This window comes from Diceros bicornis, chromosome 12 (assembly GCF_020826845.1).
Source record: "Diceros bicornis minor isolate mBicDic1 chromosome 12, mDicBic1.mat.cur, whole genome shotgun sequence".
Lineage (NCBI taxonomy): Eukaryota > Metazoa > Chordata > Mammalia > Perissodactyla > Rhinocerotidae > Diceros > Diceros bicornis.
In genome coordinates, this window is record NC_080751.1 from 14,421,931 (window position 1) to 14,446,943 (window position 25,013).

Consider the following 25,013-nt stretch of genomic DNA (forward strand, 5'->3'; position numbering starts at 1 on the left):
AGGAACTTAGGAATTAAGAAAGTAGACTCACATTTTTGAAAGTTCTTTAACAAGATCTAAAATGAAAAGATTAACTTTAAATTACATTCATATCAATTAAGGTTTTCTATAAATTTTCAGCCTGTATAGCCTATTATATGTTTTCTTTCAGTTGTATAAATGGCACTTCCTTTTTTCTGTTCCTGCTTGGTCTAACTTCTTCATTTTTTCTTTATTTTAAAATTAGCTGAAAGATTCTGCCTACCTCTCTTTTTGGCAGCTGTTGTCTGCCAAATGTTTAAACAAATTTAAACATTACAGAAGCATGATATAGACAGTTCAAAATGACCCAAAATTCTACCCTCTAGAGATAACCACCATCAGCAGTGTAGACTCATTCTACTGAATTGCTTTCCTTACACGTATATGGACATGAACATAGATATAACATTATTATTGTTATTGATATTATCTACTTTTACAAAAATGGAACTATACAATACCCACTGCTCTGCATTTTTATTTTTTTTCATTTAGACATTTATCCAATAATTTTTTCCATATTGGCACATAGAGATCTAACTCATTCCTTTTTTTTTTTTTTTTTTTTTTTTTTTTTTTGTGAGGAGATCAGCCCTGAGCTAACATCCGCCAATCCTCCTCCTTTTTTGCTGAGGAAGACGGCCCTGGGCTAACATCGGTGCCTATCTTCCTCCACTTTATATGGGACGCCGCCACAGCATGGCTTACCAAGCAGTGCGTCGGTGCGCACCCGGGATCCGAACCAGCGAACCCCGGGCCGCCGCAGCGGAGCGCGCGCACTTAACCGCTTGCGCCACCGGGCCGGCCCCCTAACTCATTCCTTTTTTTTGTTTTGTCTTTTGGTTTTTTGGTTTTTTGTGAGGAAGATAAGCCCTAAACTAACATCCATGCCAATCCTCCTCTTTTTTTGCTGAGAAGGACTGGCCCTGGGCTAACATCCGTGCCCATCTTCCTCCACTTTATATGGGAGGGACACTGCCATAAGATGGACTGACAAGTGGTGCATCGGTGCGCGCCCGGGATCCAAACCCGGGTTGCCAGCAGCAGAGCGCGTGCACTTAACCGCTATGCCACAGGGCCGGCCCCCCTAACCCATTCCTTTTAATAGCTATTCTATTATATAAGTATTATATATTATAATATTATATATTATAATAGTAAGCTATTCTAGTATATAAATTCATCACCATTTATTTAACCATCCAATTGGATTTTTACATTTTACTGAAGAACTGTGTGACCTTGAACAAGTTACTTAAACTCTTTATTCCACAATTTTCTGATTCATAAACTAGGGCTAAATAGTAGCTACCTCATAGGGCTTTTATGAGGATTAAATACAACTTGCATATAAAGCACTTAGAACAGTGCCTGGTGCATGTGAACAGTAAATAAATGTTATCTGTTGATATTAATAGTAGTAGTAGTACATTTTTATATATGCATTTTTACTGAGAAAATTTCAGGCTGTAATGATTTTTCTATTGAAAAGAAGATATTACCATAAAATATTTTTTAAATTTATAATCATTCATAATCCCACTACCTCATCACACTGATTTTTGCACATTGCCTCTGAGTCCAAAATTATGTTTAGTTTACATAGTTATAATTCATCTATGTGATTTTTTTGTTTTCATGTAACATAATATTATAAACCCTTTTCCATAGTTTTTGTAGCCTCTCTTTTCTGTTTTTTATCCGTTTCGTTCTTCTTTTGCTCTTAAAAGAGGACTAGGAAGTGTTGGTCTATGAAATAGAGATATGAAAAGGTATACCTCTCACAGGGGAAGCTGGATGCTTTCTTTCTGTTTATATGCCCTCTTTACATATAAGCCAACCCTACACCTTAGAGCGTATCCCTAATGCTGGATCTTGATCGTAAATTTAGGATCTAGGAGAACCAGCCAATTCCAGCAACCAAAGTTAACCCATCAATGGAGGGAATAATGCTGGTGGCTTTTTTCATTTTTAAATAAGTTCTGAGCCTCAATGTAAAGATATGTAAACTAAAAGCCACAGTCTCTTAACATACTCTACTATTTTTTTATAGATCATAATAACAGCAATATTTTATGAACACTTACTGTCCAAATACTTTCTATTCTAAATAGTTTCCACATATTATCTTATCTAATCTTCATGTATCTAGATGCAGAAACTAAGGCATAGTTTCTTGTCCAAATTAACTTTCAAGGTTTCTCAGTAAAGAACTAGAACAGGGATTCAAATTTAAGCAGTCTGGCTCCAAAGCTCACATGCTTGACCGTTCTTTATACTGCCTCCATTGAAAAGAGCAATACAGATAATCAGCAATTCAAAAGTTGGTTCTTTGTAAAAACTGTCAAACAGAGAATCCTCTGGTGAGACCAATGAAGGGAAAAAAAGAAAGAAGGCACAAGAAACTATCTTAGGGTTGGGAAAAGGGAACATAACTGCAGATAGAACTATGAATTCAAACAGACAAAAATAGACACATTTCTAAAAAGATACCAAATTTGACTCACAAATAAAAAATCTGAATGGTTTTCATAATATACCAGTCCCAAATGGTTTTACAGTCAAATTCTATCAAACTTTCAAGGAACAAATCACTCCAATCTTATACAAACTCTTCCAGAGGTAAAGAAAACCACCCCCCAAGACATAGTAGAAAACCAGACAAGGATAATGTAAGAAAAGAAAATTGCAGGCCAATCCACTCATGAAAATAGATAAAACAATCTTAAATAATCCAGTCTTATTTAAAAAGAGAATACAGTATTGACCAAGTTGGATTTATCCCAGAAATGCAAGGTGATTTAGCATTAGAAATGTATAAATATAATCTACCACATCAACAGATTAAAAGGTAAAATTATGTTATCCCTTTTTTTTTTTAAGCTTAAGTGCACGGTTGTATATCCTAGTTGTTTAGTTTTAATTCTGTATGTGAGCCATCTGGTTCCACGACCGGGAAACGAACCCAGGCTACAGCAGTAAGAGTGCCGAAGCTTAACAACTAGGCCACCAGGCCTGGCTCTAAATCATGTTATCTTAATAGATACAGATACAGAAAAACATGATAAAATTAACATCCACTCGTTATTTAAGAGAAAAATCTTAGTAAACTAGGAACATAAAATAACTCCCTTAACTTGGCAAAGTGTATCTACCAAAAATCTACAATAAATACAATTCTTACTGTTGAAATGTTAGAAAGTCTGCCTTCAAAAGTCAGGAATAAGACATGGATGCCCCATCACTACTTTGATTCAACATGGTTGTCCTAATCTGGTAAGATAAGAAAAAAAGTAAAGGGTATGAAGATTGGAAAGAAAGAAATAAAACTATCATTTTTTAAACTTATTTGATTGGCTACATCAATAACCAAAAAGAGTCTATGGAAAAATTATTCCAGTTAATAAGAGTTTAACAAAGGGGCTGGATATAAGATCAATATACAAAAATCAATAGCATTTCTATAATTAGAAACAAACTCTTAGAAAATTCAGTTTTAAAGAAATACTTTTTACAATAATAAAAAAGTAAAGCATTTAGAAATAAATCTTAACAAAAGATGCATAGAATATTTATTGAGAAATGTTTAAAACTTTATTGATGCACCTTAAGGAAGATATCATTAAGTGGAGCATGTTAATGGATAGAAACATTCGATATCCTAAGGATTCAGTTGTCCCCAAATTGATCTATCAATGCAATTACAATCCAAATCCTATCAGAGCTTTTTGATGAACTTCACAAGCTGATCCTAATATATATATTAGAGGCTATATGTGCCTTCTTTATATTATTTATATATATATTCTTTATATTCTATGTATTCTTAATATATATTAAAACTAAAATTTTGCCTTAGCAGATAATAAGATGATTATAAGACTATTCTAATTAAGATAGTATTGTATTGACACAGGAATAGACAAATTATCTGGTCTAAAACAAATTAGAGAGCAACAGACAGCCACATTATATTGAAAGTTGATATGTGGCTGAACTGACATGGCAGAGCAGTGGGAAAATGATGGATCTAGTCATTAAATCATACTGAAACTATATATTTTTCCCATATGAGGAAAAATGAAACTTGATTCCTATCATACACCATTTTTAATAATATTTTAGATGGATTAAAGACTTAAATATGACAGGTAAAACTTTAAAATTTTTATAAGAAAATATAGGAGAAAAATTTTATGACCAGAGGTAAAGAGGAGGAGGAAAGTTTTCCTAAATGAGACACAAATTTCACTAACCATAAAATAAAAGATTGATAAGTATGACTATTTCAAAACTAAGAATTTCTATTCATTAAAAGACACAATGAAGAAAGTGATAAGACAAATCATAATTATATTTCAAACTCATATGACCAATGAAAAGTTGGTATCCAGAATAAAGAATGCCTGAAACTCAGTTTTTAAAAAAAAGACAGGCCAGTTTTGAAATGAGCAAAAGATGTGAATAGGCATTTCACAGAAGAAGAAATCTCGGTGGCAAACAAACATAACAAAAATTCTCACCCTCATTAGTAATTGGGGAAATACAAATTAAAACAATGACATACCATTTTGTGCCCATTGGTTTGCAAAAAATTGTCTCACTATAATGTTGACAATAGAAACTCTTATACACTGATAGAAAGAATGTAAATTGGTATGCAACTTGTCATTTTGTTGTAGGGTAGCATTCACAATACCCTGTAATCCAGCAATTCCATTCCTAGGAGAAGGTCTTCATAAAAACTTTTACAAATGTGCACCTAAAGACATGTAGAATAATGTGAATGTTGACATTATTCAAAAAGCCAAAAATTAGAAACCATTCAAATGTCCACTGAATGAGGCATGAATAAATATTATAAGGTATATTCACAAAGTGGAATATCATACAGTTATGAAAGTGAATGAACCACAGCTACATAGAACAATGTGGATGAATCTTCTCAATATTGAGAAAAAAGCAGATAACCAAAGATATATACAATATGATACCTCTTTATAAAGCTCAAGCAAAACTAAAATAATAAAGTGCTTAAAATAATAAAACTACTTTTAAAAGGAATAGAATGATAAAAAAAGGAATTCAGTTTGGCATGGTTTCCCTTGGAGAAGATCAGGGAAAAGCATACAGATATCTCAGTAGTATTGATAGTATTTATGATGTTCTACATCTTAAGTTGAATAAAGGATTCATGAGTATTCATTGTGCTATTATGCTTCATAGCTTACATGTGTTGCATGTATTCATTTGCACATAATAAAAATTTTATAATAGCTTTCTAAAGAATGGCTAAGTAATAAATATGCCAAAACTAAAATGTTCCCTGTGATCAATGCACTTTGGCATCCAGAGGGCACCTGTCCAGGTTGACAGCAGTCTGCACGAGTTGGCTATGTAAGTCATTCAGCTGGTTACAAATCATCCTAATGATGCTGTCAACTAGCCTACATGTCTCAGCCTCATACACAAGGATATCAGGTTCCCTTTCTAAGTGCTCACAAACCATCTGTTTAATATTTCCTCCTAGACTTGGCCAGGGATCGATGTTAAGCTCTTTTGGAAAGGTATTTTATCCATATGGGTTCTCAGGAAGCACCAAATGTTAACAACTCAAACATAGAAGATAAAGATTCATTGCTTCCTAAAGGAGTCCAGAAACAAAAAATACCCTCTTCTATGCTTCAGGCTTCAGTGCAATTGTCAGATTCAACATATTGATTTTTCCCCTTTCAGTGTCTTAGAAAATAGACCAGAAAAGCAGCTGTTCACTGAGTTTACCTTTGATAACTGCATTAAAGTTATTTCCCTGTGGTGTTAAGACTAAATTAGAACCACTGTTATATTTATTACCTAAAGATTTTTAATACAGAGAGACATTTCTTTATTTCATTAATGGAAGCCATGGTTTCAGAAAAATGGCAACTCTTCTCTTTTTAAAAATTGAGTTCAAGAATTTTTTTTTAGAGTTCAACAGAAAATCTAAAGTTATTTGAAAATTGGGATTTTTAAAAAATTTTCTTCACCAACTTTATTGAGGAATAATCTATATACTGTAAGTTACATCCATTCAAAGTGTACCATTCAAACAGTTTGGACAGTTGTATGTGCCCACAAATCATCACCACAGTCAAGATACAGAATATTTCCATCATCTGCACAAGATTCCTTTTGCCCTTTACACTCCATCCCTCTCTTGGTCCCCAGCATATACTACTGACCTGTTTTTTGTTTGCAGATTAGTTTGCGTTTTATATAAATGGAATCATACAGTATACACTTCTTTTATGTCTGACTTTTTTCAATCAGATTTTGAGACTCATCCATGCTGTTTATATCAGAAGTTAGTTTCTTTTTATTGCCGAGTAGTATTATATTGTATAATATGCTACATTTTGTTTAACCATTCACCTGTTAGTGGACATTTTGGTTGTTTGTTTCCTGTTTTTGACTGTTGTGACTAAAGCTGCTGCAAATATCCTTACACAAATGTTTGTGTGGACATATGTTTTTATTTCTCTTGGGTCTTACTGTGTTTATGGTTCATCTTTTCCCATCCATTTACTTTCAACCCATTTGTGTCTTTATACTTAAAGTGTACCTCTTATAGACAGTATATATTTGGGTCTTGCTTTTTATCCATTCTTCTAATCTCTGCCTTTTATTTGGAGTGTATAGTCCATTAGCATTTACTATAAGTATTGATATGGTTGAATTTAGGTCTACCATTTTATTTTTTGTTTGTCCTCTCTGGTTTCTGTTCATCTTTTCCCTGCTCTCCCACTTTCTTTTAGATTATTAAATATTTTTATTATTCTATTTTAATTTATCTATTGTCATTTAGCTATATTTCCTCATATTACTTTTCAGTGGCTTCTCTAGGGATTACGTTATATATCCCATGGTAAATCTTGTCAAATTGTTCCACAGTTTCCTAAGGCTCTGTGGTTTTTTGTTTGTGTGTTTGTTTTGTTTTGTCCAAATTTTTTTCTTTCTCTTCTTCAGATTAGATGATCTCTATTGATCTATCTTAAATTCAGTGACTCTCATCTCTCATCTCCATTCTGCTATTAAGCCCATGTGGTGAATTTTTTTGTTCAGATATTATATTTTTCAGTTCTAACATTTCCATTTGGTTCTTTTTTATATCTTCTATTTCTCTGTTGATATTTCCTATCTTTTCATTCATTATGAACATATTTTCCATTCCTCATTGAGCATAATTATAATTATGCTGCTTTAAAGTCCTTGTCTGATAAATCTAACATCTTTGTCATCTTGAGGTTTGCCTCTATTGATTGTATTTTCCTTTGAGTGGGTCACATTTTATGACTCTTTGTATGCCAAAAATATTTGAATTGTATTTTGTGAATGTTATGTTACAGAGACTCTGGATTCTATTATATTACTCTGAAAAGTGTTTGTTTTGGCAGACAGTTAACTTTGTTAGACTCAAACTGCAACCTGTTATGGCCTGCAGTGGACCCCTCACCCAAATCTCAGTTCTGTTCTTTAAGCCTAAACTATGGGTTGCTTTCAGTTTGTCCTACCTAGGGTCAGCTAGGTGCCTGGACTGAGTTTAAATACATAATTTAGGGTCTCTGGCTCTGGCTCTCTCCTTTCCTGGATTTCTTCCTCACTCTCTGGAGGCTCTGGTTGCCCCAGGATCCTTCCCCTGGTAATGCCAGTGAAAGACAGAGGCCTTTCTGCTGTGACTGAGGCCACCCTCAGTCAGGGCAAAGGTGCAAAAAAATGAGGCACTCATTCCTTGCTGGTCACTTACTCCAAGTTTCAACTCCTCTCCATCTACCTGTGTTCAGTCTCCAGAGGCCTCTGGTAGTTGGTTTTTTAAATATATTATCCAGAGTTTGTAGCCATCATTTACAGAAAGATTTATTTGTTAGATACTGGAACTTAACCAGACTGGAAGACCCTTATTCACTCTTGATCAGTTTGGTTCTCTCTTTTTACCTCCTCTTCTATCTTCTATTCAGGTCAGTAAGCTCAAGCTCTCCATCATTTCTCTCTCTGTCTTTAGGAGATATGATTTAAAGGAAGTTCTTCTGATTAAATCCCAACTCTTCTCTCCTCCTCTTCTCTTCCCCTCTTCCTCTAACACTCAGAGACACACACACCCCTGCTTTACTTGACAAATGACTTGTGTTGCTCCCACCCAACCTTGGGACAACCTGGCCACTTCTCTATCTGAAATCAGCCCCATCATATGCCTAGCACTAGAGTACTAGTTAGCACAGTACAAAGATTGATAGGGGCCAGAATAGAAACAAGTACAGATACAAATTTAGCATTGGATAAAGGTGGCATCTCAAATCACTAGGGCAAAGATGGACTTGTTGAAAAAGGTGCTGGGACAACTAGGTAACCATCTAGAAAATATTCCAAATGGACCAGAACCTAAATGTAAAGAATGATATTTAAAAAGTAGTAAAACAAAACATTGACGAATTCTTTATAATCTCAGCATAGGGAAAGGTTTTCTACCTATGACTCAAAATCCACATACAATAAAGAAAATATTGATTGATTTAATTAACTACATAAAAATAAAAATCTTAAGCATGGCAAAAAAGCACCATAAACAAAGTCAAAACACAACTGAAAAAGTGGGAAAAGGTATTTGCAATTTTTATCTCGGGGGGAAAAAAAGGCTAATATTTCTGTCTTTTTTTTGTGTGTGTGAGGAGATCAGCCCTGTGCTAACATCTGCCAATCCTCCCCCTTTTTTTTGCTGAGGAAGACTGGCCCTGAGCTAACATCTGTGCCCACCTTCCTCCAAGGCTAATATTTCTAACATATAAAGAACACTTAAAATTTGAGGGAAAAAAAGACCAAAACCCTATAGAAAAATGAACAAAAGACATGAACAGATAATTCAAGAAATATTTTAAATATTCCTTAAACATATGAAAATGTGCTCAACTTTATTCATAATTAGAGAAATAAAAATTAAGACTACACCAACATACTACTTCTCACCTGTTAGATATGCAAAAGTGAAAAAGTATGACAACATATTCTGTTGGTGAGGCTACACTTCCATACATTTCTGGTAGAATGCACAATGGTCCAACTCTTTGGGAGGGGAATTTGGCAATATCGAATTAGACTACATACACGTTTACTTTTCTTTTTTTTTTTGCTGGGAAAGATTCACTCTGAGCTAACATCTGTTGCCAATCTTCCTCTCTTTTTTTTTTTTCTCCCCAAAGCCCCAGTACATAGTTGTATATTTTAGTCGTGAGTTCTTCTAGTTCTTCTATGTGAGCCGCTGCCGCAGCTTGGCTACTGACAGACGTAGTAGACCCAGGAACGGAACCCAGGCAGCCGAAGTAGAGTGCACCAAACTTTAACCACTAGGCCATTAGGGCTGGCTCTATATGTGTTTACTTTTGACTCACCATTCCCATTTCTAGGAATCCAATACCCTGAAGATACACCTCCAACAATATAGAAATGCAAACACATATACAGAATCACAAAGTTGTTACACAGTCTATCTAGATTTTTTTTGTTATTTAGGACATGTTTTAGGACTTTCTTTCATTCCAGTAGCTTTCTTAAACTTTTCCTTACTCTACCTAGCTCCCCAGTAAGTCATATTCTTTCTTGGTTCCTCCTCCTTTTGTTTTCACCTCAGAGTAGATCTTTCACTCAGTTCCCTTGGGCATTAAGGAGGCAAAGCTCCTTGGTCTAGTTCTCAGGGCCATACCAATAGATTTATTGTCTTCCTAGCCCCACTTCCTCTTCACTCAAACCTCCTAAATAACTCATTTCTCTGCTCCCCTGCTCTACCACAGTGCCTGTAAAAATACTTTTTCCTAATCAGCTTTTCAAATTTACATTAAATGCTTTTTTGTTTACAGAATATGTAAATTAGTTTGTGCAGAAAAAGAATACTTTTTAAATACCTTCTAATTTAGTGCATCCCAAGTCAAACTATGCTTTAGACTTTGGTATAGCTCAATCGGTAGCAATCAACCTCTTTTGCACGTGAGTTGCATTTTTTTTCCAATAAAATGAAAATAGAGCTATTGAGATCCACAGAAAAAATATATTGTCTTACAACTTGGATCATATACTTTATTGAAGAGAAAAATGTCACCAAAAAAAGAAAGAAAGAAGTGGCACTGGATTTTAGTGACTACAGTGTTCACGATGTAGACAGTGGGGAGGCAGCTTTCTAGTGTGCCATCCCTTGTAGTTGCATGATGCTTTAAAGACTACAAAGTCCTTTCAAGTCTCATCATTTTATACTCAAATGAACCCTAAGTCTAGGTATTATTATCATTCCCATTTTGCAGATGGAGAAATTGAGCTTAGAGAGATGAAGTGACTAGTCTAAGGTCACAGACAAAGTAAGCAGCAGGCTGGCTAGAATTAGTTTTTTCTGTGCAGTGCAGCATTTACTGATTTCCTGTCGTATGCCAGACACTGTGCTAGTGCACAGGTTTCAGAGGTGGATAAGGTGCTAATCTCGTGCCCACAGGCATACACACACCCTTCCCTAACCAAGACCCTCCTTTCCTGCATCTGCAAGATCTCCTTTCTGCTCGGGCTGGCCCAGGGCAAGGCAAGTCATGCAACTCAAAGCAGGATCAGCTGGCAGGGAATACTGTCAGCTTCTGTCACCCAGGATTGCTCCCATGGCTCCAGAAGTGTAGGGACGCAGTGCAGCTTCTCCCATAGGGCAGTCCCCACCTCCAGTCACAGGCTTCTGCCCCCTTAGAAACACACAGGCTTGAGAAAAAGAGATTCTAAAAATATTACTCTCCCAGCCAAAGTAATTACTCTGGAAATATTTTCTTTCCTAATTCATCTGCTTGCTAAGGTCTGAAATATTACATTTGAAATTAGGTTAGGACCTGTCCCAGAGCTAGAGGGGCCTATCGTTCCCTAGTTTGTCACTATTGATGTAAAGCATCCGTTGTGAATCACTAGTATTTCATTTTTTAGTTAACAGTGGAGACTTTTTTTAGCCCACCTTAGGCTGCACCAGCTTGACCGTCTACCATAGAACTCCTTGGGTAGCTGACTAGGGCTGAGAAAGAGGCGTGTACACTACAAGCTGCAGGGTCTCTGCGGGAACTCTGCTCGTGGGACTCCCAGATTCCTCTTCTTTCCTTCCACCACTGCCCACTACCACCACAGAACAGGAGAGCATGTGTGGGAGGGCTGGGCTGAGACATGTGGGCATCCCACACAAGCTAAGAGTTTGGCACACCAGCAAACAAGTATTTTTAAAATACAAATTCAACTGTTTAGGAGCCAAGAGCTGCAAAGAGAAAGAGAAAGGAAAGGAGTGCTGGCTCTGCTGTTCCCCCATCTTGTACACCTCCCTAAGCAGAACCTAAACCTTGCAGTAATGGAACCCACCCTTCTTAGAAGCAAGAGTAGTGACTACCTGTTGTTACAGGAATGTGTTCCTTTGGGGTTCTCACCCTTCACGCAGCAGCTTATCAGCTAGTCCTCACTTCTTCCCTTATTCTTCTTCAGCCTTCTTGCCATTCCTCCAACATACCAAGCTTATTCCCACTTCAAGATCTTTGAGGGGCCGGCACCGTGGCTTAGCGGTTAAGTGCGCGCACTCCGCTACTGGCAGCCTAGGTTCGGACCCCAGGCGCGCACCAATGCACCACTTCTCCGGCCATGCTGAGGCCGCGTCCCACATACAGCAACTAGAAGGATGTGCAGCTATGACATACAACTATCTACTGGGGCTTTGGGGAAAAAAAAAAGGAGGAGGATTGGCAATAGATGTTAGCTCAGAGCCAGTCTTGCTCAGCAAAAAAGAGGAAGATTAGCATGGATGTTAGCTCAGGGCTGATCTTCCTCACCAAAAAAAAAAAAAGATCTTTGAACTTCCTGATCCCTCTGTAAGAAACAATCTTCCCACAAAAGTTTTCATGACTCACTCCTTCACTTCATTCAAGTCTCTCCTCAACTATCACCTTCTTAAAGAATACCTCTCTAGCCAGCCAAGCTGAAAGTTCACACACACACACACACACACCCTTATCCTGCTTTATTTTTCTTCATAGTATCTATCATTATCTGTAATTGTTTTCTGTATTAATTATTTGTATATTGTCTGTTCTCCCACTAGAATGTAAGCAACGAAAGCAAAGAATTTGTCCCTTTCATTGTTGACACCAATCAGTGCCTGGCTCATGGAAGGCACTAAATAAATAATTATTTGAATGACAAATCGAAAGAATGAATGAATGAATAAGTGAATGAATGAATGAATGACAACAGTACTCTTCCTGAGAAGACTTCTGGGAAATAAATTTTCTCTACCTCATTACAGTTCTAGTGATGCTTTAACCTCTCTTGTAGGTTGGGCCCCAGCAAGATGGCTACCACCAAGTCAGTCCTGCACTCACTCCTCTGCAGATCCCACACTGCCATAACCACCAGTATCCCAGCCACCTCCTTTCAAAGGGCTCCTCCTTGTCCCCAGGGTCCAAGCATCACCTCACAAATGAGGCAAATGAGCCCAGAAAGACAAGCTGGACTGCCCCCAACGTTGTGAGATTATCCTCATGTCGTTGTTGATTTAAAGACAGTAGTTGAATGACTCTGCATAGTTGTTCCTGAGCAAACTTTGTGCACTCTGATTACTTACCCTATTTGTTAACATTCTGTAGCTACTCCTGTATTCAGATAGTAGACAGCACTGATTGTAAACTGAGCCTACTACAATTCTGTGGTTTCTATAGTGGTTCTTGACCTTTGTGGGGTCACAGCGCTCTTTTGAGAGTCTGATAAGCTAAGGGCCTGTCCAGCTCCTCCACCTGCCCGGAATACACCTATACACATACAGATGAAATTGTATACAATTTCAGGGGGTCCCCAGAACCCCTGAAGCCCATCCATGATGCCCAAGGACAGGCCATATGAGGGTCATTTGGAAAAGAACATGTCTGGCCTATAGGTCAAGGACTTTGTGGGACTGGGGAGGATGTGCAGGACTGGGCAGGAGCACCATTTTCCTGGGCCTCTACTTTAGACATTCTAAGTCAAGAGAGAAATACAGCCATTATATGTGTATGTATGTGTGTTAAAGTGTTAAATTCTCCCGTTTTAAACTCATTTCCACTTTGTAACCCTGCTTTAGGATTGACGTCTGAGAAGGACTGCTTTAGGCATTACCTTATTTTCAATCACTTGGCTTTCTTAGTTTTTCCCATTATTGTGGCCCTTCCAGAAAAGCTTAAAAAGAATTCAGTGAAGGATGTCACTGCTTGTGGCCACAGGGGGGCAGGGTAAGTCCAAAAACTGAATGTGAATGCTGACTGCAGCCTAGGCTGCAGCGAACCAGGCATTCCTCCCACGTCAAAACCCCCAGCTCTGAGCCGCACCCTCCCTCCAGTACTCTTTCTATTTCGTACTCTTAACGGAACCCATCTCATTCAGTGTCCAGTAACCAGTGCCGTGCTCGCCAGTCAGTGTGAAGCTGCTCTTGAACATCGGAGAAGTGAGAAGTCCCCTCCTCATCACCCAGGTTTAGCACCTTTAGTTGTGTTTGTGAGGAACACAGTACGAGGTGTTGGTGTTCTTAGGTATGTCTATGTTGATAGTGGGGAGAAAGCATTCTCCCAGGTAAGTGATGGGAAAAAAGGTTAAAAACAGGAGAGCACATTCTTGTCCTCTAAGAGCAAATCATTTTGTTGATGAGAGAAAAGGAAGAAAATACCATTTGTTGGGGGCTGGCCTGGTGGCATAGTGGTTAAGTTCAGGTGCTCCACTTCGTCGGCCCGGGGTTCACAGGTTTGGATCCTGGGTGCGGACCTACCCACGGCTTATCAAGCCATGCTGTGGCAGGTGTCCCACATATAAAGTAGAGGAAGATGGGCATGGGATGTTAGCCCAGGGCCAATCTTCCTCACACACACACACACAAAAAAGAAGAGGATCAGCAACAGATTAGATCAGGGCTAATCTTCCTCACCAAAAAAAAAAAGAAAATGTCATCTGTTGGACTTAGTGCATATCATTCATAGATAATCATATCATTTCTTACTCCTCACTATAACTATGAAATAGGTTGTACTGTCCCCACTCAGCCCAAAGTCACCCAGCTGAAAACTTTCAAGTCATGATTCAAACTCCGATCTTTCCACTCACTACATCCCACCACCTTTCATAAACTCATAGAAGAGAAGAACACCTTTCAGAAGAAACAAATTAACAATTGTAATTAGTATTGCCCAAATGGAGCCCACAGATACCCCAGGGGTGCTGATTAAAGCCAAATAAGGGAGGATATAATTAAGCATAACTTCCTGGGCAAAGTCAGTTCTGAGCTAAATTCTGGGGGAGGGGCAGGCTAGGGATTGACAGAGTAATAAAAGCACTAAGGAAGGAAGGAAGTCATGTGGCAAAGAGACTAACTTAGATGAAGCAGAAGAGTTACAGGAAAAGCTAATGAGAGCTGAGGAGGAGGGAACAATTGTTTAACTCAGCAGGCCTTTGCTAAGCTTCAGCTCCATGCAGGCTACTGAGCTAGGGGATGGGGGATGGGACTATGGGATCGCAACAGGTAGAGATGGGGAGGAATCTTAGGAGCCATCACAGGAGAAGGGAAGGGTGGAGTATTTGAGGAATAATGAGTAGTACTCAGTGGTACAGGGTGAGTGAGGGGAATAAAGAAGATGACAGCAGGAAGGCAGTATGTGCTCTTTAGCAAAGGAGGGATCTGATGAAGCCATGTTTTCAAAAAATTAACTGGTGGTAGTATGTAAGAAGTACTGGAGGGGAAGGAACAGAGTTTGATGGGACAGCTAAGAGGCTACTGCCATGATCCAGGCACAAGGAAATGAATGCCTGGACCAGTGACAGAGAAAATGGAAAAGAAATTCTCCCTCTAGAGTGTTCTGGTTTTACATATTAGTCTTTAGCTTGGATAATCTGATTCTTCCTGAGAGGCTGCTCACTCTTTCTGAGCCTGCAAAATTGAGGACTCAAACCTGAAGCACAGCGTCTCTATGGAGACTACGTGAGAACTTTCTCAAAGGAAGAAGCTCTGCTCTGTGGCTCTCCCAAGAACCTGTAGGTTAAGAGGTTGGAAAGAACTTCAGGAACGTTGATGAGGTATCTGCAGGGAAGACTGGCATTTTCCTGCATGGAGGTGCCGTGTTTCAGGCTTGCTTCTTCAGCTTTGCAGGATCAGAAAGTGGATTTTGTCAGCACCCTCTCAGAGATAGACTCACCCTATCAAGCTCAAGACCAAAGTATAAGCCAGAATATTTTAGAGGGAGAACGATAACTACCATAATCACCAAGAAGAGCAGAGACTTGACAAACACATCCTGCCATTGGCACACATCACTGAGCCAGCAGGCCCTCTCCTCTGAGCCATGCTCAGATGGGCACTGCCAGGGGGTGCCCCTGTTGCTGCCCTTCTCTGTCCTCCATTTCTGGCCACCCTCTCCCCTTCTAATGGACACATTCATTCTTTGGATAAGCCAGTACCATCCACAGGCTCCAGCTAAATCTCGCTCTGGTCAGGAAGCCATTCACCCTTCTTAACGTAACTATTTTTCATCGACCTCACCACTCTGTGTTGATTTTATAGTGTAACTATCTGAAAAAATCCTTATTTTTCTTATGTCCAGGTTCTTGATGGGAGATAACTTGGCTATTGTCCCCTTATACTGCCCATGGGAGAAGTTTCTAATCTTCTGCCCTTTTCTTGGGGAGAAAAAAAGAAATACTTTTTTCTTTTCTTCAAAATTCTGTTGTTTAGGGCCGGCCCCGTGGCTTAGCGGTTAAGTGCGCGCGCTCCACTACTGACAGTCCGGGTTCGGATCTGGGCGCACACCGACACACGGCTCCTCGGGCCATGCTGAGGCCGCGTCCCACATACAGCAACTAGAAGGATGTGCAACTATGACATACAACTATCTACTAGGCCTTTGGGGAAAAAAAGGAGGAGGATTGGCAATAGATGTTAGCTCAGAGCCGGTCTTCCTCAGCAAAAAGAGGAGGATTAGCATGGATGTTAGCTCAGGGCTGATCTTCCTCACAAAAAAAAAAAGATAAAAAAAAAATTCTGTTGTTTGAACTCTAAACAATATTATTCTCTCTACTTTCTGAGATCCTTTGCTTAATTCCATTTCTTTAGTTCTGCCTCCTTATGCTTTAATAACTATTTTGCCTCCCTGAAGAGAAGCTGTTCAGTCATTTCCGTACTTGTTATTTAAGTTGAAGGCCTGGCTCAGAAAAATTAAATTACTTCTTGTTTTGCCTGTGACAAAATAAGATTCACACTATTGAAAAGAATGTTTCCCTTTGCTTATGAGGAACGTTTCTTTGACAATGACTTCATGTTTGTCATTGTAGTACCCTAAAACATGATGGGGCAGATGAGAGTGTAAGGCGGAGTTGTCAAGAATAATGTTCTTTTTATTTTTATTTTTTTCTGAGGAAGATTCACTCTGAGCTAACATCTGTTGCCAATCTTCCTCTTTTTTTTTTTTTTTTTTTTTTTGCTTGAAGAAGATTAGCCCAGAGCTAACATCTGTGCCGGTCCTCTTCTATTTTGTATGTGGGCCACCACCACAGCATGGCGGACGAGTAGTGTAGGTCCACACCTGGGATCAGAACCTGTGAACCCAGGCTGCCAAAGCCCCTTAACCACTAGACCATGAACTGGGCCCATAATGTTCTTTTTATAACTGCAATAAATTTTCTTTTCCAAAAAAAAAGAAGAAGAATGTTGCTTTATAAACTCCTTAAGGGCAAAGAGTATCATCATATGTCTTTGTACCTGTATGGTATGTCATCGTCTATGTAGCACATAATAAATATTACTGCCTGATGGAATGAATGAAATAACTAATTAACTAATGAATCCTCATAACTATTCACGGAAGACAGTAGAATTTTAAACATGCTGGTCAAAGAGAAATGCATTTGGTGCTCCTTTTCAGGCACAGAATAAATCGTTAAATATGACGTGAAGTCATCCAAATCTCACCACACCTCCCCTGTGTGGGTACCAACACGTTGGACTGAAGCCCTTTGTTCCCTGTGGAGAGTCTGCTACCTCTGCAGACTTGTCCTCAGGAATGTCGTTCTAGAAATAAACCAGCCTTCTCCCTGGAGTTCATGAGTCATACACAGAAGTTAATTCATTGGAGCAACTGGCTTTTCTGAGGCCCTTTGTAAAAGTATTTCAGAGAATCCCTCATGGCTAGGGGAAAAAAGTCGGGATTCCAGCTCATGCCTCATTTCCCCTCTCTGTGCTTCCTCTACCACCTTATATTTGGCTCTTATTGACCAGCGCTACCTGCAGACCCAGACCCCAATTCTTGAGCTAGTGTTGCCTGAAGCAGGATGTAGACCTGCAAAGCCTCATTACCCCACCTACCCAGCTCCATTCATTCGGAGTTGGAATCAAATCACATTCCACCAGCCCATCCTTGTCTTCTTGGCTGCTAATCACACTTGTGAGACACAGCATGCCAATGACAAACTTGTATGATATGTGTCAGAAGGTGGATCCCAGGAGTTCATCTTTTTTTTTTGCTTTTAGTCTTTTTAAAATTTATTTTTTATAACAGAAGTAATAATTGAATATATTTTCGCTGTGAAACAACGTAAAGCTGAAGTCCCCCTTGTTAACTAAGTATTTAACTTGCACTGCTGTATTATTTTTTTGCTGTTTTTGTATTCTAGAATGTTTTTTAAATACAAGTAATACATGATTACAATAAAATCCAAACAGTATAAAAGTGTGAATAATAAAAAGGGAATGTATTTCAGAACTCCACCCCATTTCCACTCCTGTCCACTGTTCACAGCTTGGTGGTAGACTTCCTGACCTTTGTGAAATGCATTTACATACATATGTATGTACTTAGACCAATAGTTTTATTTTCGTATAAATGGGCTCATACTATACATCTGTTCTACAACTTTCTTTATTCACTTACTATCTCCTGGCTTTCCGTGTCAGTACATTTAGCTTTACTTTGTTTGTTAACCGCTGCATAATACTCCATAGTTTGAGTATGCCATAATTTATTTAAACATTCCCCATTGATGAGCATTTGAATTGCTTCCTCTCTGGGGTTTTGATTATGTGTTATTACAACAATGCTATACTAAACATCTTCACATATGTCTCTTTGTGTACTATGCAAGAATGTCTCTAGGCTAGATATCTAGAGGTAGAATTGATGTCAAAAAATGGGTGCATTTAAAATTTTATATTTTTCAAAATTTACAGTTAAAGAACTAAATAGTTTAACACTTTTTCCCTTTCTTCTGCAGAGAGTTCTATCCTGGGAACTGACATTGACCTTCAGACTATAGACAATGATATTGTCAGCATGGAGATTTTCTTCAAAGCCTGGCTACATAATAGTGGAACAGACCAAGAATATATCCATCTTCTTCTTCCTTCACGGGCTTTCAGCAACATTTCCAGAGCCAGAGATAATCCAAGTACACCCCCCCCAAAAGACATATTATTTGGGCCATGATTAGCCTAGTCTAGGATTAGAACTCTAGATTGGTAAGGCATCAGAATACAAGTAGTTGAGGTTTAGGGATTAGAGGAGGATTGGATGAGGCTGTCCAGTGTAAGCATGAAGAGTGAGAAAAGAATTTCTAAAAAAGTGACCACAGTTAGAAAACTGAACATAATTAAGCCCAGACAGCAAAGGACAGTTAGTTTAGGGGCAAAGATTTAGGCATCTCAATTATAGGGCAACAGCTATACTACATAAGAGCATAATGAATCATATATTTTTCTCAAGTTTTTCATTTTTAATGTGGTAGATATTATTGACATTATAATTTGAGGCATGCCGGTACCCCATCAGTGTCAACAGGGCCTGTGAGTAGAGGAAAAGAACCAAGACTACATCAAAATTAAATAGAGGTCTTCTGGTAAGGAGACACCATATTGCAGGGAACTAAAGCAACTCCAGAGGCAGGCCCCAGGGGGGACAACTAGTGGCCCAAGACCACGTTCACAAAGCATATTCTGGAAATTATGAAGACCGAGAGATCAATCCAGAGTTCCGGGCATGCCAACAAGGTCCTAGATGTTGTTCTGGCTGGCAGTGATACAGTAGTCCCCCCTTATCCACGGGGAATATGTTCCAAGATCCCAAATGGATGCCTGAAACCACAGATAGTACCAAACTTTATATATACTATGTTTTTTCGTATACGTACATACCTATGATAAAGCTTAATTTATAAATTAGGCACAGTAAGAGATTAACAACAATAACTTTTCTCTGACATATCCAAATTGCCAGCATCACTGCTCTTGTGCTTTGGGGCTGTTAAGTAAAATAAGAGTTACTTGAACACAAGCACTGTGATACCACAGTAGTCAATCAGATAACTGAGACAGCTACTAAGAGACTAAAGGGTGGGTAGCATATACAGTGTGGGTATACTGGACAAAGGGATGATTCACGTCCCGGGCAGGATGGAGCAGGGTGGAGAGAGATTTCATCACACTACTCAAAATGGCGGGCAGTTTAAAACTTATGAATTGTTTGTTTCTGGAACTTTTTTTTTTTTTTTTTTGAGGAAGATCAGCCCTGAGCTAACATCCATGCCAATCCTCGTCTTTTTGCTGAGGAAGACTGGCCCTGAGCTAACATCTATTGCCAATCCTTCTCCTTTTTTTCTCTTTTTCCCCCAAAGCCCCAGTAGATAGTTGTATGTCACAGTTGCACATCCTTCTAGTTGCTGTATGTGGGACACCGCCTCAGCATGGCCGGACAAGTGGTACAGCAGTGCATGCCGAGGATCTGAACCCAGGCCGCCAGTAGGGGAGCCTGCGCACTTAACCGCTAAGCCACGGCACTGGCCCCCTGGAATTTTCCATTTGATATTTTCAGACCAAGGTTGACCAGGGGTAACTGAAACTGTAGAAAGCAAAACCACGAATAAGAGGGGACTACTGTATAAAAGAGGACTACTGTACTTCATTCTAGGTCCCACTAGATAGTAGGGATAAGGCCATTTCTAGTCTCCATCCTCTCTGAAGGTTGGCTCAGGACCCAAGGTAGCAGGGCTTGCAAATGGGCCCATCAGTATAGTCAGCCACACTGAGCTTGGAAAAACTGACTCCTTACGGCCCGGCTCCAAAGGGAAAGGACAAGGGTGTGTCTTCCACTTTAGGGATGGGAGTTCAGTGAGAGAAATGGGTACAGACTCCCAACCCCAAAGGGGAAGACACATCTTGGTCCTTTATTTCTGGGGATATTCAGGTCTTTATCCATCCCCTACACACACCCCCTATTTCAACCTAAGGCCTGGGATGCCTTTGACAACTTACTTTGATTTTAATCTGTCTTTCCTTTGTGTGTAAAATCTTCTTTCCAGGACATCCTTTCCACCCTTTTTGTCCAAGGCTGATAATACCAATGGCTCCCTGTCCCACCCTCTGGAATTCATTTCTTTTCTATTTTCCCCTAAGCATTATGTTAACTCTTTTCCTTGCATTATCCCATTTCATCTTCACACAATATCATGAGACAGGTAATGTTACCATATGTCACTGCCTCTAAGATGCTATCAATTATAAGATACACCATTATCTTATGTACCACTAAGAAAGAAAAACACTGCCAGTTAAATATGACACAATGCTTTCTTATCACTTAGAAATATTATTTTATCCTTACTGAGAGAGTTGTTTTAGGTTAGAATAGTAAGTAAAGTTTAAGAGTATCTGCCTGGCCAATGGCAATCGTAAGACACATCTAGAGATATTAGTACATGAAAAAAAAATGTGTCTTAGAATCAATTAAATACAATATGGTCCCTGTTTTACAGATGAGAAAACTGAGACTTAGAGAAATTAAACATTTTCCCAGGGCTGAAAGAAAATTAATAACAGAACCAGAATTTGAAGCCAGACAACTCCAGAGCCTGCTCTTAACCCTTAGGATTAGAAATCCATATTTTGTACATTTGACTACTCTCAGCTCAGAAGACATTCATCAAACCCAGATCTATCTGCTTTCAGAACCCTTACCTACTACACAACCTGCCTCATGCTGGGTAATTCTGAACAAAGAGGATAGAGATTCACTTCTCTTATTAGGAAGGCTGGGGGGCCTCAAAAGCCAGGAACTTGCAACCAGCCTTTCTTCCACTATTGCACAGCACTTGCCCATGGTACTGTCAAGAATTTCTCTGCTTTGCCCTCCCTCTTTCCATGGCTTTCAGCACCAAGGTCAGAGCCGTAATGTTTAGCTCTACCTGTAACAATTTTTCAGAAGTCTACAGGTCTTCAGGGTGCATGGAGGAACTTAGATCTAGACTCCTCAGCTCTTCTGCTGGGGAGGACTTCACTGGAATCCAGATGCTCAGACACAGTTAGAATGAGGTCTGGGGAAAGCAGGCCCCTCTGGGGTGAGTATGACCCAGCTGAGAGTTTATACAACCACAATAAAGACCATACTGCAGTTATCCATTGTTTAAAAAACTGATGCATTGCCGCACATGTGGATTTCTGGAAATGTGGCTCACTACAAAAAATGAAACAAAACAAACGAAACCCCTGAGCTCTCCTACTGTAGAATCTTCTGAGGACTGCTCCTCAGATGTTCACTCTGACTCCTCCTTATAAGGTTCTTCTAACTACACCACCTGCTTCTGTAGCTGCCTAGGGCCCTTCACCTCCTCTCTAGATGCTTCCCTCAGAGGCCTCCTGGTGGACAGAGGGCACAGTCAGCTTCAGATAAGTGTCTTTTCTCATTTCTTGGGTTGACATCTACCACCTCTGCACCTAGGTTCTGGGAGGTGAAAAGGATACCTTGTTCTAGGCTCGAGCCGTGCTAAAACAGCTTTCCCAGCTTTGGAACTCTCTGCTGAGACAACTATTCCCATAGTTGTCAGCCCTGGCTGCAATAAGAATTACATGAGGAATTTTTTTAAATGCAAATATCTGGGCTTTTTCCCCCAAGATCCCAATTTCATTAGTTTGAGGTAGGGCCCAGATATCAGTATCTTTTCAAGTTCCCTAATTGATTCTTATTGCAACCAGATTTAAGAGCCTCAGCCAGATGAACACAGCTGTCCAGTTCTAAAGCCCAGGGACCCCACAATGGAGAAGTCAGGCTTCGAAGGAATGAAAGGAAGCTGGAGTCTTAGGCAAAGTCCCTCCTACTGACTTCCTGGGCGCTGGGACACATCAGGCCAAAAGCCATCTCACCCAGAATTAATGTCTAGGTCTGATTGATGGGCCCAGGAGGGCCAGCTGGATCTGACATCTATTCTGCCATCCTTTTTTTTTTCCTCTACATTATTTCTACTTTTGTTTTTACCTCATGTTATAGTTAGCACAGTCATTTCACAAATCACTAACATCAACTGCTAGCCTTCTCACAAGTACTGAACATTCACATATACATAAGTTTGGTAACAGTGTTCAAACCCTGCATACATTTTATTGAAAACCTCTGTAATATCAAGGACTCAAGCCTAGTGCACCAGAACATTGTACACTGTGGCATGTGAACATACCTGCTGGAGCAGAAGCTTAACACAGAAGAGTATAGTACCTTGATGAATAATGCATACCTAGTTGAAGCCCCCTCAGAACTGTTCTCTGGTGCCATGGTGGTGCCCCAAGGCCCAAAAGGTTCTATACTTTGGTTTCTTTGGAGAATTAAAAAATAACTATTTCAGGAACTTATCCCCCCCCACCGCCAAATGTCCTTAGAAGACCCCACAGAAAAACAGTAGCTGTCAGCTGACTGCCTGACTTCTGCTTTCCTACTCTTCCTTCTGCACTGTAGTCTTGCCAAAGCTTAGCCACAGGGAAGCAGCAGAGGCAAGATTTCCTTCTATGATTAGCAAAGGGCCTGTGCATATTGTAGTGTTAGCTGCCGCCTCCACCAAGGACACATGTTCCTCCTAGACTGGGTCACAAGCCAGATCTCTCACTATGAGGCAATTGCTCAGCCATCCCAGAAGTAAAACAAGTAAAAATCCTGTCAGACACAAAAAAGAAGTTACCTATTGTGTAGAGCAATTCTGTAGGTTCCAGACCTGCTCTGCCTTCCCAAACCAATCGTACTTTCCTCTTTCCACTCCTCTGCCTCCTCCCAACCCTTACTTGCCTGGTGGAGGTGGAATGGGTGGCAGATGTTGTCTCTTAATCATATATCCTGAGGTGACTTGTGACAAACAATCTGTCCCCCAATGCCATTTTTATTGTAGTGTGCCTGAAATGTGATCTCCAAGAGCGACTTCTCAGCCCGTCCCTGCTCCCTGGCACAGCTGATGGCTCCTTGAGAATGGATGACCCCAAAGGAGACTTCAGCACACTCTACCAAATGGCTTCTCAGTCATCAGCCTCTCGTTACAAACTCCGGGTGATCAAGTATGGTCCAAGGGAACCTCTGCAATCCATGCCAGTGCTTATTTGTTACTGGTTCCATGGCTAGAAAGTCCAGAGATAGAGGGCCTCCCCAGGTGTCAGGCAGGCGGGAGTCAGTTCCAAAGCAGCAACTTCAGGTATGGGCATGAAAGAGCAAGGTCAGGCTGCTCATGTGGAGATGAATGAGCAGATGGTGGAAGATGTGCCTCAGTAAGACATTCTGAGGTCTGGATGAGGATTGGAAATCCAGAAAGTCTCTGAATGCAGAGAAAACAAGATCAACAGAAAGGTGTTTATCCATTCAGTAAATGTTTACTGAATACCTATTGTGTTTAAGCATTGGGACAGAGATCTGACCTTCAAGGAGCAAGTGGTACATAGGATCTATCCCTGCCCTCCCATTTCTCTAAGAACTAGAATTCCTGCTTCTAGGAGAACCAAGTCTAAGGTAGAATTAGCAGTTATGGCAAAGGTCACTTTTACTGCTTCCTGGTTACTATCACAGTGCCATGCACAGATATATGAGTAAGCTTGTCCATGGGTTTGTGACTATGGATGCTGCTGGGAACCTTGTTAAATGCATGCTCTTCTTAGATGCATCCTCTGTCCATGCCTCACCACAAAAGAGCCAGGACTGGGATGCAGATGGTTAGCATAATATTGTGTTATATGGTTGCTGTAGCAGGGGTATTATGAAGTGTCCCCAGGAAAGCCACTTGGAATGGAATGAGCTCAGGACAAGAAATATCCGTTAGAGTCTTGAGTCCTCATGATGGCTGCTTCATTCATTGATTAACAGTCTTTGAGAATGTGCTGTGTGCCAGAGACCTTGCTGGGTACTGGCCATACTAGGATGAATAATTCACAGGCCCTAACCTAAAGGATTTCACAATAGGGTCTTAGACTTAAGCTGAATTTAAGTGGATCTGGGTTGAGATTCTGGATATCACTAAGAAGACTTTCACTGCCATTGTCTCTTCCCAGGGCTCTAAAATCCAGTGGGGTCTGCGAGTCACTGACGTATGGACTCCCATTCATCCTCAGACCCACAAGCTGTTGGCAGCTGGACTGGGATGAGCTGGAGACAAATCAGCATCATTTCCATGCTTTGTGTCACAGCCTGCTGGTGAGTACACATGTCCCCAGGTGAGGAAGAGGAAGAGTGTTAAGTACCAACCACAGAAAAGCAGCTGACTTAATCCTGCCCTGATCCCAAACCTGTCCCAATCCACAAGAGGACAGGAAAAAACTGGAAATACTCTGAATGTGGACTAAATATGACTTGCCTTTGTTGGTTTTGTGTTATAGAGAATAATTCTTGAATTCAGTTATACGACACTAAATTTGAAAATCCCCGATTTTGTACATTTAAATGGTAACTGGGAATTTCCCATAAGAACTATATTTTAAACCTATTTTCTTCCTAAAACTGTGCTAGACATTATGGTTCATTTAAATGAAGGGTGCCTAGTCTGTGCCAGACATTGTGCTAAGCCCTAGATATTTAGTGTTAATGTAAAAGACACTATCTGTGGCCTCAAGAAACTTACTCTCTAATGGAAGAGACAGAATTAAATATATATATTCTTAATTTGAGAAGTTTATG

General features: G+C 39.8%; 1 protein-coding gene across 2 annotated transcripts in view; it reads left to right on the forward strand.

Moving 5' to 3' along the window:
- M1AP (meiosis 1 associated protein) overlaps positions 1 to 25,013 on the forward strand; it is a 79,368-nt gene that overhangs the window by 37,293 nt on the left and 17,062 nt on the right. The window contains exons 4-6 of one of the 2 annotated variants that reach the window (XM_058550843.1): positions 18,322 to 18,495; positions 23,248 to 23,410; positions 24,392 to 24,533. In XM_058550843.1, coding sequence (XP_058406826.1) covers positions 18,322 to 18,495; positions 23,248 to 23,410; positions 24,392 to 24,533 — 479 coding nt within the window. The remainder of the gene's footprint in view (positions 1 to 18,321; positions 18,496 to 23,247; positions 23,411 to 24,391; positions 24,534 to 25,013) is intronic. The other variant, XM_058550844.1, reaches the window with a different exon arrangement.